Source organism: Aythya ferina, assembly GCF_964211825.1.
Source record: "Aythya ferina genome assembly, chromosome: 5".
Classification (NCBI taxonomy): domain Eukaryota; kingdom Metazoa; phylum Chordata; class Aves; order Anseriformes; family Anatidae; genus Aythya; species Aythya ferina.
In genome coordinates, this window is record NC_140301.1 from 57,919,777 (window position 1) to 57,937,785 (window position 18,009).

The 18,009-nt window shown below is 37.8% G+C and overlaps 1 protein-coding gene across 14 annotated transcripts in view; it reads left to right on the plus strand.

Annotated features, from left to right (window-relative positions):
• The first annotated feature begins 8,471 nt into the window (after window positions 1-8,471).
• Window positions 8,472-18,009, plus strand: part of ESR2 (estrogen receptor 2) — a 56,470-nt gene continuing 46,932 nt past the window's right edge. For 4 of the 14 annotated variants that reach the window (XM_084522806.1, XM_084522812.1, XM_084522813.1 and 1 more), the window contains exon 1: window positions 9,509-9,640. In XM_084522806.1, the coding sequence (XP_084378932.1) occupies window positions 9,602-9,640 (39 nt within the window). In that variant the 5' untranslated portion in view covers window positions 9,509-9,601. Of the gene's footprint in view, window positions 8,708-9,391; window positions 9,641-10,244; window positions 10,388-10,476; window positions 10,559-11,017; window positions 11,108-13,738; window positions 13,924-18,009 lie in introns of those variants that run through there. The other 10 variants (XM_084522808.1, XM_084522810.1, XM_084522816.1 and 7 more) reach the window with 10 other exon arrangements.

Consider the following 18,009-nt stretch of genomic DNA (forward strand, 5'->3'; position numbering starts at 1 on the left):
TGGTAGGCTTTACTCCGGTAACACAGCTTAATGTAACGCATTCATTAATAATTGCGTTCTTTCTATTGGTGACAAATTTAAAAATATCTAATTCAAAACATATTCAGTGTGGAATATTATTTAGGGCATTTAAAGTACAAAGAGTGAGCAGGATGTTTTTTTATCTGATGTAATGCTAATTTCATATACGCGTAGATTCATAGATTTATTTTGAAGTACATGTATATTCCTTTTATTTACTTGTTTATTGCATTTGGTCCCCTAATTGAGTTCCTCTTAAACTGCAAAGCTTCCTTTTGGAGACTGGATGTTAAAAGACTGAATGATGTTCAGAAAAAACACATCACCTCCTTCTCTTACCTATTTATCTGCACACTTTCATGACTCCATTGTATCTGAACAGTAAGTAGAAGAAGAAATGATCACAAGTGACCAGTTGCCACCCCCCAAAAAAATGGGAAACATCTGGTGGATGTTTTTGTCTTCACTTTGTCCTTCTAGAACTATATTTAGAATTATATGTTGAACTATATGTTGAAGGAAGTGTAAAATACCTATATATGTATGTATATATATACACATACCTATGTTTAATGTTATGCTTTAGGCAGCCTTATTGTTAAGTTGGGTGCATCTTCAGGTGCAGTTGGATAATGATAAATGTAGGAGATCAAAAGTTGTTCCAAGTGTTCAGGAGAAAAATTTTCTTTCTCGTAATAAGAAACAAAATGTTCAGTATTTTTTCCTGTCTCTGCTGCACTGTCTTCATGATACTTTTGGGAACATGACCTGTTGGATGAAGAACATCCAGTTGTTGTAATTCTAAATATACCAAAGAACTTCAAGTTTATAACTAGGAGAAGGAATGAAAAGCAGGAAGTAGTAGACTATGGACATGTTCTCACTTATTATTCATAGCTATTATCTTCTTATTCACTGGAAATGCATTTTTATTACGAACCTGCCTTTAACATTGCTTCAGAGAAATCTAGGTATTACAAACTGTGTGGAATATTTCAGAATCTCTTATAGGCAGTAAACAAACACTTATAGGTTAGATGGTCATTTAAACAAATTTATATTAATCATCTGATATTCTAGAACAAAGAAAGTACTTACACCTTGCTTTTCTGATTATATTTTTATAAATTGTCCTAGTAAACCAAGCCAGTAGAAAATTATAAGGCACTAAAACAAAATCAAAATCAAAAGGAATGCTCGTTGGAGTCAGGTGAAAATTAGGTCTATTTGTCAAGTATTTTATTTTTTCTTACCAAAAATGGAAGAAAAGGGGAAGGAGGAATGCAACTCAGGAAACAGTAGGCAACACAAGTCTTACTGCATGTTATGTCATGGTAAAACATCTTGTTTCCCCAAAGCTAGGAACTGTGACTTCTGTGGGGAAATATTTTTCTACTTTTTGGCCACATTCAAGCTGATATATTTCTGATTATATGTCAGTACTACATCCCAGCTCTGGAAGGCATGTTTAATCAAGGCTGTTTCACTAACAAGAGTGGCATAACATCACTCCTCACTTGAGATGCTCACCCTGTGACACGAGTGGATCTTGGCAAGCATATGCAGCCAAAGGTGAGATAGTTGGCACTGCTGAGACTGCTCTTAGCAGACCTCTGGCAACCCACTGTTGGTTTTAGTTTCCATGAGGCACTGAATTAGTCTACAAGAAGCCTTCAAATCAAAAACTCTTATGGTGATTATATCTCTTAGGTCTCAGTGAGCTCGGCTAACAAGCTTCAGGATATTTAGCTGCTCATAGCCTAAATATGCTGTTTATTCTTGCTCTGCTTTGGTTATTTTAAATTAGATTCATCTTTAAACTGGATTCAGCAGGGAAAAGGATTGTACATCTGAACAACAGAGAAGAACCAGGAAACACATCCTGATGTTGGTTGGACTAGATGTTAAGCTGCTTTCCAACTTAAACCATTCCATGATTCTATGATTTTTGGCAGCAAATTAAAATAAAGCCTCATCAATGAAGTCTTGGGATGATTCTGCATTTTGGATACTAATTTTCCTGCAGTTTAATCTCATACAGAATTAGAGATCCTGGCCGTGTTAAAGCTTATGGCAAGACATACACTGACTTCAGCAAGGATGAAACTTCTCAGAGGGACCATGTCCTTCCACCAAGAGACACTTCATACAGCTTCGAATTTGGAGACAGGGCATAAAAACATCTAGAAAAGAGGTTCATTTCCTAGAAAAAAACACACACACACACACAAACAAAAACCAAAAACAAAAACAAAAAACCACCAGAGAAATAGTTTTGAAAATGATTTTCTAATTCTAATAAAGAAAATGTAATAGACCATTTTATGCTCCTGTCCTTAGGCTGTGCCTTATACCGTGATCACTATAAAAGAAAATGATATTTCCTTGATTACTCATTCAAGCAGAAAATGAGTTCTGTTACCTGAAAATTTAGTAGTTTCCTGAGTAATAGGGTAGCCTTTGTACATCTTCAATTTTTGATGTTATTGGGTAGTTTAAGGTATTTACCGAGATATTTTAGCTTAATCATTTTTTTGACAGGATAAAATATCACTATTACAGTAAGAACATTCTCCTGACAGAAGAAACCATTTAATAAATTAGATTCTGAATGCAATTTGCTGGTCAGCAATGCAGAATATACAGTACCTGTGCAAGAAATACTTTAAGTATCAACCAGAAACTAACAATGTAAATTACACAAAAGCATCCTTCATTGTGCTGGCCTTCTTCTTTTTTTTTTTTTTTTTTTTTTTTTTTTTTTTTTTTTTTTCCAAGACTGCAAAAGGTATTGGCAGAAATAATTTGAATGTCACAAATACATCATGTAGAAATCTGCCTGCTTCAGAGTTACTAGCTCTTCTTTCAGCACTGAACACACTAAAAAAAAAAAAAAAAATCTAGTTTAACATTTGGAGGAGAGTAGATTAACCAGCAGTGTTCAGTCAATCCCTCGTGGTACTTCCACAGTAGTCATCAGCCTTGAGGAGTGGTTACCAAAGATAACCTCACATCTTTCAAAGCATTCGGTGGACAGGTCTGCTGCCTCAGCCTGCTGGAGTCTCCTTGAGGCTTGCTAGCCCTGGTGTAGGTTCTTGTCTGAATAAGTGACTAGTGCATTACCCAGCAGCAACTGCAATTCAGCAGTTGCCAAATAAAGACCTCCTGGTTCCTGCACCTGCTAATGTTTCAGTAGTGAGCAAGGAGGCAAAAGAGAGCAGGAATAAGACAATCTTGCATTTGCATCTCTGAAGCTCCCTAAACATGATCTTCTAACAGATAGCGTTTGCTTGAAGCAGAAATCAACATGGTAAAGATGCAACAGGCTGCAGACTACTTTTCTTTGTAGATTTTATTTGCAGTCCAATGAGATGGGTGACTTTCACTCAGCCAGGGATATCCAGATAGCTGCAGCTGCTTTTCTGTTCTGTAACATGAACCACAGTCTCCCTCTATCCTCCTCCTTCTCTGCAAATATACTTCATTTGTCCTAAATGTTATCACTGTTAAGGTTTTACGGCTCCTAGTAACCCTGTTTATCTATTCTGAACATATGTACTTACAAGAGTAGTGTACGTAAGTTTAACTTCTAAAAGCGATAATGAGTGCTTGTAAATATAGATCCTAGTTTGGGTTTGTTCTGTGGTGTCCCTGTAGTGCCATCCTATGAGAGATGTGAGAAACTGAAGTGAAAGATCATGAAATGCAGATCCCTGCTTGCCTTTGCTTCTTGTCAGGAAGTTAAATTTGATCCTCTGCTTTCATCTCACATGGACCACCCTTGTGAGAAATGGGTAAAGCTTTTGTCTACTTGGTCCAGGCTCTTCTCCAGTGGACCTGCAATTGTGCAGAATTTTGTCACAGGAGTAAAGAAGTGGCATGGGAGGAAAGGAAAGGAAAGGAAAGGAAAGGAAAGGAAAGGAAAGGAAAGGAAAGGAAAGGAAAGGAAAGGAAAGGAAAGGAAAGGAAAGGAAAGGAAAGGAAAGGAAAGGAAAGGAAAGGAAAGGAAAGGAAAGGAAAGGAAAGGAAAGGAAAGGAAAGGAAAGGAAATATCTTTGTCTTTTATCCCTGTATCCCCTTATCCCCTAATCAATTTCTGATGCTTTTCTTTCCTTTTCAGGCAGTGGACCCAGGTATTGTCTTCTTGGCAATTTCCCTGTTAACCTTAGGTTGGGTGTATTTTTATATCTTGTTTCTTTTGACTATGTCTTTGTATAGACATATTTCTGGCTTTTCTCTCTAAATCTCTCAGAAGAGACAAACCAGGCAGATGTCCTTAGTTTGCATGTTGCAAAGCTTTTGTCTGCATGGAATACTTTAATAGAGCAATTGTTTTATATGTTAAATTTGTTCAGGCATGGGTCTCTAGTGATTGTTCAGTTCTATTCCTTCATTCCTTCCTAATTCCTACAATCACTGTTGCTATATCTCCTCATAATGCTGCCCAGGCAGAAACTGACAAAATTGAAAATTAATTAGTGAGATGTCTCTAATATTCTTGATTATTTTTTTCTTTTTGACTATTCAAGCTAAAATAGCTTTGAGAAAGGAGTAGCGATTCTGTTTGCACTCAACGAGAGCCACAGTTGCTGTTCCCTAACACCCTCTTTATTACATTCACAACTAGTGCAGCAGAAGTAAATGACTGCTGTCTCTGCTGTTTCCACTGTTCACAATCCTGTGGATTTTGTGAATGTCCTTTCCTATCTTTCTTTCAGTTTCCTGGTTTCATACGAGGATCTTTCAGAGCTCTGTCCTTCATCTTGTAGATGAGGAAGTTGACAGAAAGAGATTAAGGTTAAAATGTCAAAAGTTTCTCTCAATTTTGGGTGCTGATTTTACGCGTCCAGGCCCTGATCCTTTCAAGTGCACTCTGCATTATTGGACTTTTAGATGGAAGCTGCCCTTTGAAAACTAACCATTGTTGCTTATTGCTTTTCACATCCTTCAAGACTGGGTAAAAATCTCCTTGAAACTGATGGGAATGTTGGTTGCTTTCCGTTCTGGCTGAAAGTGGGAACAATGATATGCCCCTTTGTTTAACAGTAATTGAAACATGGGAAGATACTTCTGAGACCACTCGGAATGGAAGAACAAGCTGGCAGGTTTTGATCTGCTTGTGGGTGGGTGCGTTTAAAAGTAAGTAACGAAAGAGGCAACTAAAATGAGAAGTGCTTCTTGCATGAGAGGGAGAGAAAAACAAATATTTCTTGGAGTTTTTTTTTTGGTGGAGAATATTTCAGAAAGAGTAAAAAGAACTGTTCTGATTGATTGCCACTCTCATCAGAGAAGTGGTGTTTTAAATGAGTTCGGTAAGTAAATAGTATGTTTCTGTCAAAGAGAAATGACTGCAGACCCCAGATAGTGTAAAGACATCCAGGTAGTATAAAGGCATGGGTTTGGAACAGAGGTTGACCATAAACTCCTACAACAAAACTGTTTAATGAGCACTTAGGTTAAAAGCATCATGTGTGTTAGGAATGCCTTGAACCAAGCTTACTGGTATACTCTTCACTTAGGTGCTGTGTACCTTCTGTATTTAACTTCCTAATGCTGTACTGAGCCATGTAGATCTCCTGATCTCCTCTGTCTGAACTATGCTCCCTCCAGGAATGAGTGCAGGAGGAGTGCTGAAAGAGGCACTTGGCCCAACTGTATGGCCTCATCAAGTTATCATGCTAAGCAGCAAAGGAAACAGGCAGCTTCTGAGGAAAAATAAAAGGGGGGGGGGATACAGTAGTTAAAACAAATGACTCTGAAGACTGGATTTTATTCTGACAGTTTATTATGTAGTGCTAGGCAAGCTTTTTAAGATGGAGTGGCCCTGTGGCTTATACATGTATGCTTCTCTTCTCTTTCCCCACTGCTATTGCCCCTCTGAGTAGGAAATCTAAATCCAATCTATCCAGCTTTGAGCAAACAGGCAACAGACAGGGCAGCGTTCAACAAAGTAAGTATGAAACTTAGTCAGTCCTCCAGATTATTATCTTTGTTGATCCTTTCAATGGATAGGGAGATCCTATTTGGGTTTATAGCTTTTTTTTTTTTTTTTTTAATTATAATTTAAAGTGTTTTTTTTTTTCTTCCAACAATTCAAGCAAATCCAATTCTGCTATTTCCCTTTTCCCCATTACCTTTTCTTTAGCAAGATAACAGGAGAAAAGAACAAGATCTGTGCCAATACTTTGGCAGAGGATTTTCTCTAAACTTCTATTACATTTAAAGCATCCTTGCATTTAAAATGGTGTCTAAATTCCTAGCGATTCTGGATTACAGAATCCAGAGCAAACCTGTTTAGTCTTGGAATATACTGGCTTCTCCATCCCTCCAGGGTTATCTTGGTTAAAAATTTGGAGCTACTTTCCTGGGAGAATGTAGAAATCACACCCTCACAGCAGGAATTTAATCCCTTACCAATTGGTCTGTTTCTGCACTAGAGCACCCCAGCATTAAAGCTTCACTGTAAAACAGCAATGTACATTTCTTTTAGCTTTTCTTGTCACTCTGGTTCAAAGACCTAAGGGTGTTTTATTGTTTGTTTGTTTGTTTTTACAAAATTAGATGTGATACAGCTACCTTATGTCACAAACGTCAACCTACACAACCAAAATTTGGCAAACTTCATTAGCAAGCCTTGATGTGAGTTGCTGTTTGGAGTGTCAGGAAGAATCTAACAAAAGTTGTAGACATGAGCTTTGCTAGAGTTATCACTGAATCTTTTTCTTGATAGTTTTGTACTAATACAATTTAAATAAACATTTAATTTACAACAGCTGCTTAAATTTGTTTAAGAGCAGTTGTCAGCAAATCTATTTTTTTTTTTACAGAATCTTGAGGATTTATGAGAATTAGTTTCATTCTCAGTTGTACTTGTAACAGGATGCCTGTAGGATCTACCTAGGTCTGCAGAGCAATTCTTGCATTATTCATAGAAAGTGAAGAAAAGTCCATGTCTGTAAAACCTTTATTCTGATAACCTGGATTTGGATCATTATCCCTTCTGGTTCTTGATTCTGTGTTGTAAACCTTGCCAAACCTTTCTTGCTATGTTGGGTAGGTTTTCTGACAGATAAAGAGAGACTGATATATTTTGCACATGTCAAAAAATGGATTTTTGATTTCAGAAGCTGCGGGATATTTGGCTGAGGTGACCCTTATCCATAGACTCTTGGTTGCTAGTGCAGTAGGCCAGATCAAGGGTGGGCTCAGTGCTGCTTAATACAGAACAATATTGGCTCTTGCATCTCTTAGCAGTACCCTCCTGTCTTTCACAAGAACTTGGCATCGTATCTATTGCACTGCAAGGCATACAAAAGATATGCCCCATTGCTCCTCTGCATGTGACTGAAGCTGCTAAGAAGCCTTTCTTTTCTTCTTCGTCGCATGAAACAAGAAGGAAGAAGGGAGTATTGTTTATTTATTTAGTGCTTATTTCTGCTGTTGAAACAGTGCTGAGCCTACAGCTTATTCACTCTTAAAAGAAAATCGAATAAACCCCAAGCTCGGAGGAGGAAGGAATTTTCAAGACCGAATTTTGGAATAATTTTAGTTCTAGCTTAGTCAAAAAACATCTCTACAGTCATTAGCACAACCATAGATGAGCCATTGACTCTAAGGGAGCATGCATGGCACAGCCTACTTGCACCTTCTCACATGGGCTGTTTCTCCTTCAGGGTGCTCCAGTCTGATTTACATTACTAGACAGGAAAAAACAGTCATGGCTTGCACCCAGTATTAAACCCATTAAAATGCAGCCCTAAATAAGATGCTGTTGTTTCTTGACTCCACTAAATCTCCATTTTTTTGTGGCATTTATTATGGAGAACTGTTTGAAGTTAGAATTATTCTATTTTTAGGTTTCTTTGAGAAAGTCATAACTTCCTTTTTTTGTTAGTTTTATTTTTTTCCCACCATCTGAATTTTAACCCGATTCTCTCCTCTGTGCTGTGGGGTAATGGGAATAGAAGGAGAAAGGCACTTCTGTTGGGAGGGTGGGTATAGGTCATGGAAGGTAGGAAGAAGATGTGGTGTGAGAAGTGGGAGAAGGCTAGTGTAGAGTGAAATGGAATTGAAGTGAGTGCAGGAGTGTGCTGTGAGATATCAACTCATCAGCACAGGGTGGCAACAGGGATTTCCAAGCTCTAGAAAATATTCAAATGTTGTTTTTCTGACACTTCATGCTCACTTCTGCTGCCCATTGTCCTGCTTTCTTACTAGATCTTATTTGTAGTTTTACTTCCTCAGGTGGCGAGAGAGGGTATGCTTGGAAGCCAAGGGAGTGAGGGATACTTGATGGCTCTTAATGAGTTTGAGCAGGAGGCTGATTGCTCCACAGCTTGGGATGATGGGATTCCTACACAAAGTGTGGCCTGACTTGAATCTAATTTTATCCTTTAATTTTATCCAGTTGTAGCTAGAAGTTCACCTTGCAGGAATAAAACTGATCAGATCTAAGAGTTTGCAGTCAGGCAAAGGAGCAGTTATGCAAAGGAGCAGTGCTTCCCCCTCACTCTCCAGCTTGTACAGCCCTAACTCTCTCTTTCTTTGCCTGACCTCTCAAGAGCAGATTCAACATATTAGCCTGGCATTGAGATGAAAGAAAGAAGAAAAGAAGGAAAAGTTTCACTCTCTCCATCCCTCTCCTTTTGCTGGGATGGCTTTCTGTGAGGTTCCCAAGCTTGGTCTGGTGAGCTCCACAAGCAGCATAAGGAACAGGGAGGGACCACGAGGTCCTGAGAAAGCAAGGGAGAGACTCTGCTGTTGGTGATGGCAGCAAGCTGTCAGACAAGTGAAGATGACCCAATCTGACCCCAGCCAGTAGCTGCTGCCATTGAAGACTGATTATTTCTAAAGGGGAGGTTGAACTAAAACTTGCTGCAAAATGAAATCTGATTCTGAAAACAATGAATTAAAAAGATATGTGGGAAGAGTCACTGCCTTTTGTATCTGCTTCTTTGTGGTAATGTTGCTGAAAACTCTTGCTTCTCTTTTCATACTGTGGTGTTGTGGTGGTTTTATTTCTTTTTAAACAGACTCCTTAAAGGGCAAGTTGTTTTTAAGTGTCTGTATTGATCGAAGAATAAACCTCAGTTGCTTCAATTGCTGTAAATACTTTGGAAATCTTTCAGCCACTTCAGCTGGCTTTGTAGCTCTCTCTCTTCTCTTGTTCTCCCACTGGCAGAATCTTCTGCATCTTGAACTTTGCTTTTCTAGTTAGATTCAGGTTGTCTGCTGAGAAAAGAAAGTATATTTCAGTTTGCTTGAGTATATTAGTTGTATTGCAAAAGAGACTCTGAATTAAGGACAGCTGCTCTTCATGTTTGTTGAAAAACTATTGAAGAGCAGGAGGTGTGACCAATTACGTTTCATCCTTATACCAAAGCTACTTCATTAGTGGTTACTTTGAGCTAGTAGGCCTTTTTCTATCTTGCCCAACTATTTTTTTTTTCCCTATTGCCTATTTTCTCATGAAATCAGCAAAAAAGGAGGTAATGATCATTCATTAGGGTGAGTTGATCTAATAAACAGGTGTATGACATTAGTCATGTCTTTCAAAGCAGTTATCATCTTCTGTAATTGAATGGTTCTCACTTCATATCATCTGCCTAGTATATATAAGGTAATTAAATTTCTCTGCTGATTCTGTGTGGCTTTATGGAAGTACCTTCCACTAGACCATGTTGTTCAAGACCTCATCTAACCTGGAGCTAGGTTAAATGAAGATGAATTGCTAATACTAAGAGGTTGCAAAGGCAGAGAGGGAAATGAAGTTTTATCTCCCAGACATTAAAAAAAAATAAATAAATCCTCTCATGTGATCTCTCCATGGTTGTATATGGGCAAGAAAGAGAGCATGTTATGGAAAGGATGTGGTTTCAAGCATCTCTAAATGCTATCTTCTCTATCTTCTCTCTGGAAGTAGAAAGGCTGGGAAAACAAGGTCTATTCTTGGTTTTGGGAGAGCAGAGTTGCCTCCTCTATAGCATCAGCAAGGAAGCTAGGATCTCAGAATAAATGTGGTATTTATTTAAAATAATTTAATTCCTATTTCAGGACCAGTCCTAACAGGCACGTTCTACTACAGCAGCATACTCAAGGCCCAGGCCTTTAAGGGACAGGAATATGCTTTAAGATCATAAGTCATGGCTGGGCACTGTATATGGAAAGACCTAAATGAGAGCAGAAAAGAGTTTGAGCTGTGATAGTAAGGGGAAAGCCTTTTACATAGCTTCTCAGTATCCAGGCGTGTCCCTGGTCAGCTTGAAACCAGGAGCCTCAAGAAGGTCTCGTATTGTGGCTCCAGTTTTTATAGGCTTTGGAGGTGCTATGAACCAGATGGCTGTATGTAAAGATGGTGTTTCTAGAGGTAGTAACAAATTAATTCTTTAAGGAAATTTTTCAGTGTGGAGTAGAAATAAACCTTCCCTTGTGATAACAATTTCTCTTTTCTATCAGAATATTTAGGGAATGAAGTGTATGGTACTGGGGTGGAAGCCATGGTAACAAAGTAAGGTATTCACCCACTGGATGCTCACAGGTGATGAGGAGAATATAACCTTTTACCTTTTTGGAGTTTCTTTCAAAATTTTCTAGGCATAATTATGATGATTATTTCTGCAAATTTCAATATTGCATCCTTCTTTTCATTATAGTTTACTTCTTTATGTGGATATGTGAGATACTGTAATGAAGTTGTGTAGCCTTTTTTCACAGCTATCAACTGGTCTCCTTAAGGAAATCGCCACAGTAATTCAATAATAGGCATGTGAGAAAATGTAACCACTAATGAACATTGTCCGAAAAAGATTCCTTCTGCAGCTCTGTTCTGGCCATTTTTCTTCACTCCTCCTTTGGTTTTATCCTTTTACTATAACAGCTTTAAAACTTGTGGGCGGTGGTGAAAAGATTCTTTGTTAGGTGAATCCTCAAGTCAAACCACTTTTAAATTGCTTATATCATGTGAATTTGCTAGGAAGCCAAGTTGTGACTGAAAGACCTAGGGTGCTAAATATAGTAGGAATGCTGAGAAGAAAACTTGGTGCTTTACTTGGGGAGTTTGCAGGCAAAGGCAATCCCAATTACCATGGTAAGTCCTCCTATGGTCCCAGCAGTTGTTCAGCTTTGAATTATTTTAAGGTGATAATGATGTATGTAACTCCTTGTATCTGGGACAATACAGAATTTATCCAGCCATCAGTGATGGGCCTGGGTTGTCAAGCAGGTAAATTTACCCATTTTATTCGCTACAACACCTTTGACTAAGGGAACTGCATTTGAATCTATTGACATTAATGTATTCTTCTTCACGCACTTGTAAACACAGGGGAGCATACCATTCTGAGCTACATCTTATTTGAATTATTTTTGCCTTGTGTACTGTCTCAAGGCTCCTCAGAGTTGCTCCACATGCCTAGTAGACAGGTGCTGCTCCAGTTGCAACTTTTGTAGCTCAGTGTCTAATAATCTTTTTCTATGCACAGAAACTCCTGTCTTGACACTGTCCCTCCCACTACCTTCCCGCCCTCCAAATCTACCAATAAAATGCATTAATTAAAGACCTTCTAATTTTATATGGTTTTAGGAAACATTAATATACTTTATATACATAGAGAGAAGGAGACTTGACTTTTTTCTTTTTCTACTGCCTGATGACAACTTGTTCCTGATCATTCACCTAGCAAATCTTTATTCCATCTGGTTATCTAACACATAACATTGTTAATAAAATCTTAATTTGCCTTGATTGAAGGGTTTTGCTTTTATTGCCCAGAATAGATGTGGCTCCCAACTGAGAGAAGATCTGAACAGAGAACAGAAATACAGTTCACAAGTAACTACTTAAAGATGCTCCTAATGTTTGGTATGCGCATGCCTTGTTCTCCTTCCCCTCTAAATGTATGTTTGGCTAGGCAGAACGTGTACATTAATTCTTAGACATGGCTGCTAACACATCGTGAAGTTACTGAAGGCGAATACAGAATGGTTTTCTACAGAACCTGGTGTGCTGTAAAGTGATCGATGACAGGGACTTCTGTGGTTTCTGGTAGGTCTTTCTTTCTGGTCTTTCTTACCTAAAGAAAGTCAGTAATCTGTTTTAATAGTTGAATTCCTGAGGAGAAGAGAGCCATGTGGATCTCTTGAACCCACTGATGTCCTTTTCTGTCCAACTTCTGCTGATGGCTGCCTGAACCCTGGAGGTGCAATGAGTACTGTGTGCTCTGTGCTCCCTGGTTTTTAAAGTTTTTGTTATCCCTTCAGGGGAAGTAAGGGCCTGGTGGCAGTAGAATCTCTGATGTCCTGCGAAAGAGGCAAAAGGGTAGCTGCTAAAAATAGAGGGGAGCTTTGGCAAGGACCAATATTTAAAGTAAAGAGACCTGCAGGATCAGGGCCTGGTGTGGGTAGTTTAGGGGCTGTGCCAGGGCCTGAGGGGAACAAATAACTGAACTGCACTTCTGTAGTACATAGCAGTAAACCTTTAGATTCCTATGCCATTAGTATTGAGGATGACAGGGAACACGATCTTACCCTTAAACAGCATTAAAGGGCTACCACAGGCACAAGTAGGACTGCATAGACACTGTTTTGAAGCTATATAAGAATAATTAAAAAGAGCTGGCCGTAGGGAGTTGAATCCCCTGTAGCTTGCAAAATACTTTATCAGTTAAAAACAAAGGGAATTTCAGATTAAAAGCAGCTGTGTTTGGACCTGCAAAATAGTAATGAGAGGAGATGGGGAGGCTCAAGGAAAAGGACATAGAAACAAGGTAGAAAGGCAAATATAATGCTGAGAAAAACTGCATTAACATGAAGTAATTATGGGAATGGCTGACTGAGTGGGCAGTAATACTGCCTAGGCTTGGACCTGGCTGTGCTTGAAGGGAAGCTGTTGATAGCAAAGGTGTCAGGACTGTTTCATCTGCATGGGTTGACAATAGTCAAACCACCAAATTCAGATGAAAGATTTAGAAAGTCGTGTAGACTTGAAGGTATTTTTGGATCTAAAATGCAAGAATAACATGATGCCTTATCCAAACAAATTTACAAGCACGTCAGCTTCCCTAGAGTAGATAAGGTTAATGCTGTGCAACTAATCAAGCAACTAAATCAATTTTGAAAGCAATCCCAATGTATAATTGAGAACTGGACCTTACTGTGTGTCTTCAAATATATTTTCCTTTTTGTAAATAAATGTTAAGTTGATAAAATAAAGACAGCACTTCATATGACTGCTAGACAATTTGGTTTGAATGACAAAGAATGTAGTTACATTTAAAAAAATAAAAACAAACAAAAAAAAAGTGTATGCATGCATCTGGTGTTTAAAAAGCATTACCAAAGTAATTTATTAATAATGTTGTCAAAAATGTCTAGGATGAATATGTTGCTGGTTCAGAGTGAATGTTAGTTATATTTAAGGTTTTCCTGTGACAGAGATTTAAATAATAATAATAAAAAAGTTTGATTTAGGTTTTTTAAATGTCAGTATTTGCTTTCAGAATTGCTGGTTAGTTAATCATTCATATTTCTGTGCTAAATATGGGAATGGTTGGCTTATAAAATGGTTCAGTAATATAAGAGCTTTAACTGCAGTGAACGACAAATTCAGAAGCTTGTTATGTCAGAAAGGAGGAGGAGGAACTTCTGTTTAGGTCTTGCCTTCACAGGGAAAGGAAACACTGATAGTATCTGTGTAATCTTGCACTGATGAGCTGGCATCACATTGCTTTGAAAAGATTCATATTTGAGATCTGATGACTAAGTGGTGGTGAGCACAGCTGCTTTAGAATCTGAGATAAAGGAAAGAAGGAAAACAAATCCAGAATTGCTATGTGAAAACCTTGCTGACATGTAATGCTGTCAGAACATTTATAAAGAGCAGAAACCCTATTCAGTGTCAATCAGGTACGTGCTATATTGAATGAAATATTTATTATTTTTAATGTTGCCAAAGCTCTGCAATTGATAGGCACTGGATTTATGAACAATAAACTTTATAAGTGAAATGGGGTAGCTAAAATATTAAGAGTTTTTTTTTAGTTCAGAACACATTTGTTCTTAAAGTCTAATAGTTTATGCAGCTTAAATGATCTTTCAACAGGTTTGTGTTTGAAAATTCTTTTAAGGATGCAAATAAAATTGTAGAAGTTTGCTGTATCTTAGTACTTTGGCTTAATAAGCTAATTAGCATAGAATTGCTGCACTAAAAGCAGAAGGAATGTTTTTGAACATTTATTAGTGGTTATTTCTGTTTTAAGGTTCTAGAAAAACTGTACAGATGAATATGATAATAAATGGTAAAAGCCAGTTCTTAGCATCATAGTATTTTTAGGGCCTGATCCAAAGCAAATTGGAGTTATTAGAAGTTTCCTCATTGACTTGACTGGACTTTGAATCAGGCTCTTTAGATTCCAGGTGTCACACTGATGAATGTCTTAGGTTTTGTTCTTACAACGGTTGTGTCTATCTAGGTAGCTTTCCCATGTTAAAGTCACTGATGTAAGTTTCCATCCTTTTAGAAGAAATTTCAGTTTTGAAAAGCATCTTCCTAATTAAACAAGCAGTTACAAATCTTTTCCTTAAGTTTGCTTTTGGAAATGCTAATATATGTATTTATATATATATGTTATTTAAAAATAACTGAAGGTGGGACAGCATATGCATACATCTTCATCAAATCCATCAGAACCACTGCCTGAATGCTAGTAAAGATTTTTGGCTAGCAATGACAGGAATGGTCTGGTCACTTTATCTCAGACATTTAAAAGCGAAGTTTTGCTGGATTAAATAGATTTCAATCTGGAGGGGAAATGAGATATACAGCAAATAACTTAATTTAGAACTTGGAGTGGCTGGTAAATGTCCTATACCTTTTGGGGAAAAGGTTCAGTTTTGTCATATGGGGAATGATGCACCATACCTTTTATAAACAGTGGAAGTATTGATATGTTTACAAGTTGCATGTGAAGCCCCTTTTGAACATAAAGTCATTTAGCATTTGATTCGGACGTGCTGGGAATTAGCAGCTATTTATTTCCTCATCTGTATCCTTGAAATTCCTTGCTCATCTGTTGCTTCTCCAAGAAGGGAAGAAATCTAAGACAGAAGTACAGTGCCTTTACTGAAGCAACAAATACATTTTTGATTTCTAATTTAAAGCTTTAGAACTTCTATTTGTTATTTCAGAACTTTATCAAAATTCCTTTATAAGTTTGTGAACAAAATTTAAACATAGAATCACCCCTCTGTCCCTTACACTATTTTTTTTCTTTCCTTTCTTAACTTTCCCATTGCTTTTTAAAAAAGATGTAACTTACACATTGCAAATACAGTGACTGTAACACAGTGTTAGAGGAAGACAGCTGTAGTGTCTCTGTTCTCAGACTGGTAGCTGTGTAAGTGAACAGTTCAGCTTCCTTGGACTTTTAAAGGAAAAATAACAATAAAAATCTTAGACCTGAAGGGGTGGGCTAAAACTGATGCTTCTTTATTGTTAATTTCTGAAATGCTGTAAATAATGAGAACCAGTTAGCTTATCTGAGCTTCAAGTATTGCTGGAGAAAGTAGAACCAGAAAAATTGTTTTTTTTTTTTAATCCCAGTGAATTTGTTTGTTGGTAACCTGATAAACCTAAAATGTCACAGGAAGAAAATTGCCATAGTTTTAGAGACAGTCTAAAAATACTGCAGTTGCAGAATTGCCTTCAGTAAGAGTCAGACACTGAGGTTTTATGATGATGCTGTGATAATGAGTGGATTAAAGTATATTAATTAAAAACACTATCAAGCCATATTACTATATGCTGTTTTCAAATACACTGAGTTTTAGTTCTGGTTCTAGAATATTGAGTTGAAGGTACAAGTAAAAAAGGATGTATGGTAAAAAAGCCTGGTGATCCAGGGAGATGAATAGAATTTAAAACCACTCTGTTATTGTGCTTTTCTTCAGTTATCTGCATCATGCTTTTGCTAACAGCAGGAAATATTCACATGCAAGAGTTTGCTGGTCCATTCCTCCAGAGATAGGAAATATGAAGCTCAGAGAACAGAAATCCCAGGGTGATTTTTCAGATTTCATTTTAACAAGACTAGGAAGGCATTCATGTTTTGTCTTGATTAATATGTTGGACAAATGTCCACCTGTGTGAATAAACAACAAAATTGACTAACTCAGCTGAGCCAGGATTTTACCCACACACCAGTAAAAGGCAATTTTTCATGTCCAGCTCAATTAAAAGAGAAATTTGAACATTTTTTCTCTTTAAAGAACTAAAATATATACAAAACCTTTTGTTACCTGTGGATAATGCTAAAGATACCTAATTTGGGATTCCATGCAGCATTAGAACAGTGTGTCACAGCTTGCAAAGTCAAGAATAAACAACATCTTGATTTTTGTACTATTTCAGTAAATTAGTAAGAAAAGTTACAGCATAACTGCCAATTTATCATGCAGTTGTAAGTCTTTTAAGTCAGTAAAATTGGGTATTAAACAACCATGTTGCAATAACTTTTTCTTTTCTTTTCTTTTCTTTTTTTTTTTCTTTTAAGAAAGAATAAAATTGCAGGGACAAAAACGTTTAGTTTTGTGTCTTCTGTTAATGTGAAGGTCCATAGCAAAATCAATACAACTGAACTACTATTTTACATGAATTCCAGTGCAGAAACAATATTGAATTATAACTAAAACCAGAAAAAGAGCTAAAACTGTGCTGTTTTTCACATGTATTCTTACATAGATTTCACTTCTGTCCAATTACAGAACCAGTTGTTTGTTTTATGACTAAAAAGGCAAAGTTTGTGCAGTAAAATCTAAGGTAACTGTGAATTTATTTATGAACTATTTTGTTTGCATACTGAGTGGAGCAAGATGCAAACTGGACACTCCTTGCTGTAATAGTCTTGCAAATCAAACGAGTCTCTCGGTGTCTCCCAAAGCAAAGTGCAACTTCAGAGCTTGAGTGGCTGCCTGCCTGGAAGTGATGAAAAAAGCATCTTGCATGTGGCATATTTTTCTTGGGCAGACACAATGGTGAAACAGACTCTTCTGTTATGTATGTTAGTCTTACAGCACAAGTAATTTGCATAGTAATGTGTAGAAAAAATCACAGTAAGAAGTGTTTTTATTTGGGGTAGGAGAAAGTGGATTATGGGGCATTCCACATTAGCCTGGCAGAAAAAACTCTGCTGCTTTTTCTCTGCTCTTCTGGTCACCTAGATCTGAAAAATAGTTCCCTGGCAGCAGGTTTACAAGGAGGGTTTTCTAAGGCCTCAGGCAGCTATGGCTATCACTGTTCCTTCTTGGCCTTGTAAAGCAAGAGGTTATTTGCGGAGCCTGAGGCATGGCATGCTCAAGAGAACAGCCCGTGTATCAGGTCTGCTCACCCAGGAGAAATTAAATCTTGCCCTCACTGGCATACATGCCAAAATGAGCCCCCACCCCATGTTTTGGAACTATGGAGGGTCAGACCCTCAGGTGGTACACTGTCTTCTGCAGAGCTAAATCGGTTCACGTTATTTGGGTATAAGACTTATTTGTCTACCCACCTACCTAATCTTGTTGCGTGTAGATTGCCAGGGTTCTGGGTTTTAGGGGCAGCTATGACCTTACTCTTTTGTCTGCTGGCCAAGGGGCTCTTAATCTCATCACAGGTTTTTATGCCTGGTGATGGACAGCTGCTGCCAGGGAATCTCTCATCTATACTTTCCTCAGAAAGCAAGACAGGCAGTGTCTCTCCCTGAGAGAATAGGAAGCATCAATTCCTGCTGTATTCCTATTGCTTGATTTGCTTGTTTTTCTTCACATATTGACTTTTTTTCCCCTCCTTTTCCTCTCCTAAATTTCTGTCTGACATGAGTGCATTGCTGCTGGCATTGTTCTGTGTCTGCCTGCTGTATATCCTCACAGACCAGCTTGGGGGGAACTGCTGTGGGAACAGGGGATAAATGTGGTGGTATTTGCTGTTCCTGATTTATTTATTTAAGTGTCAGG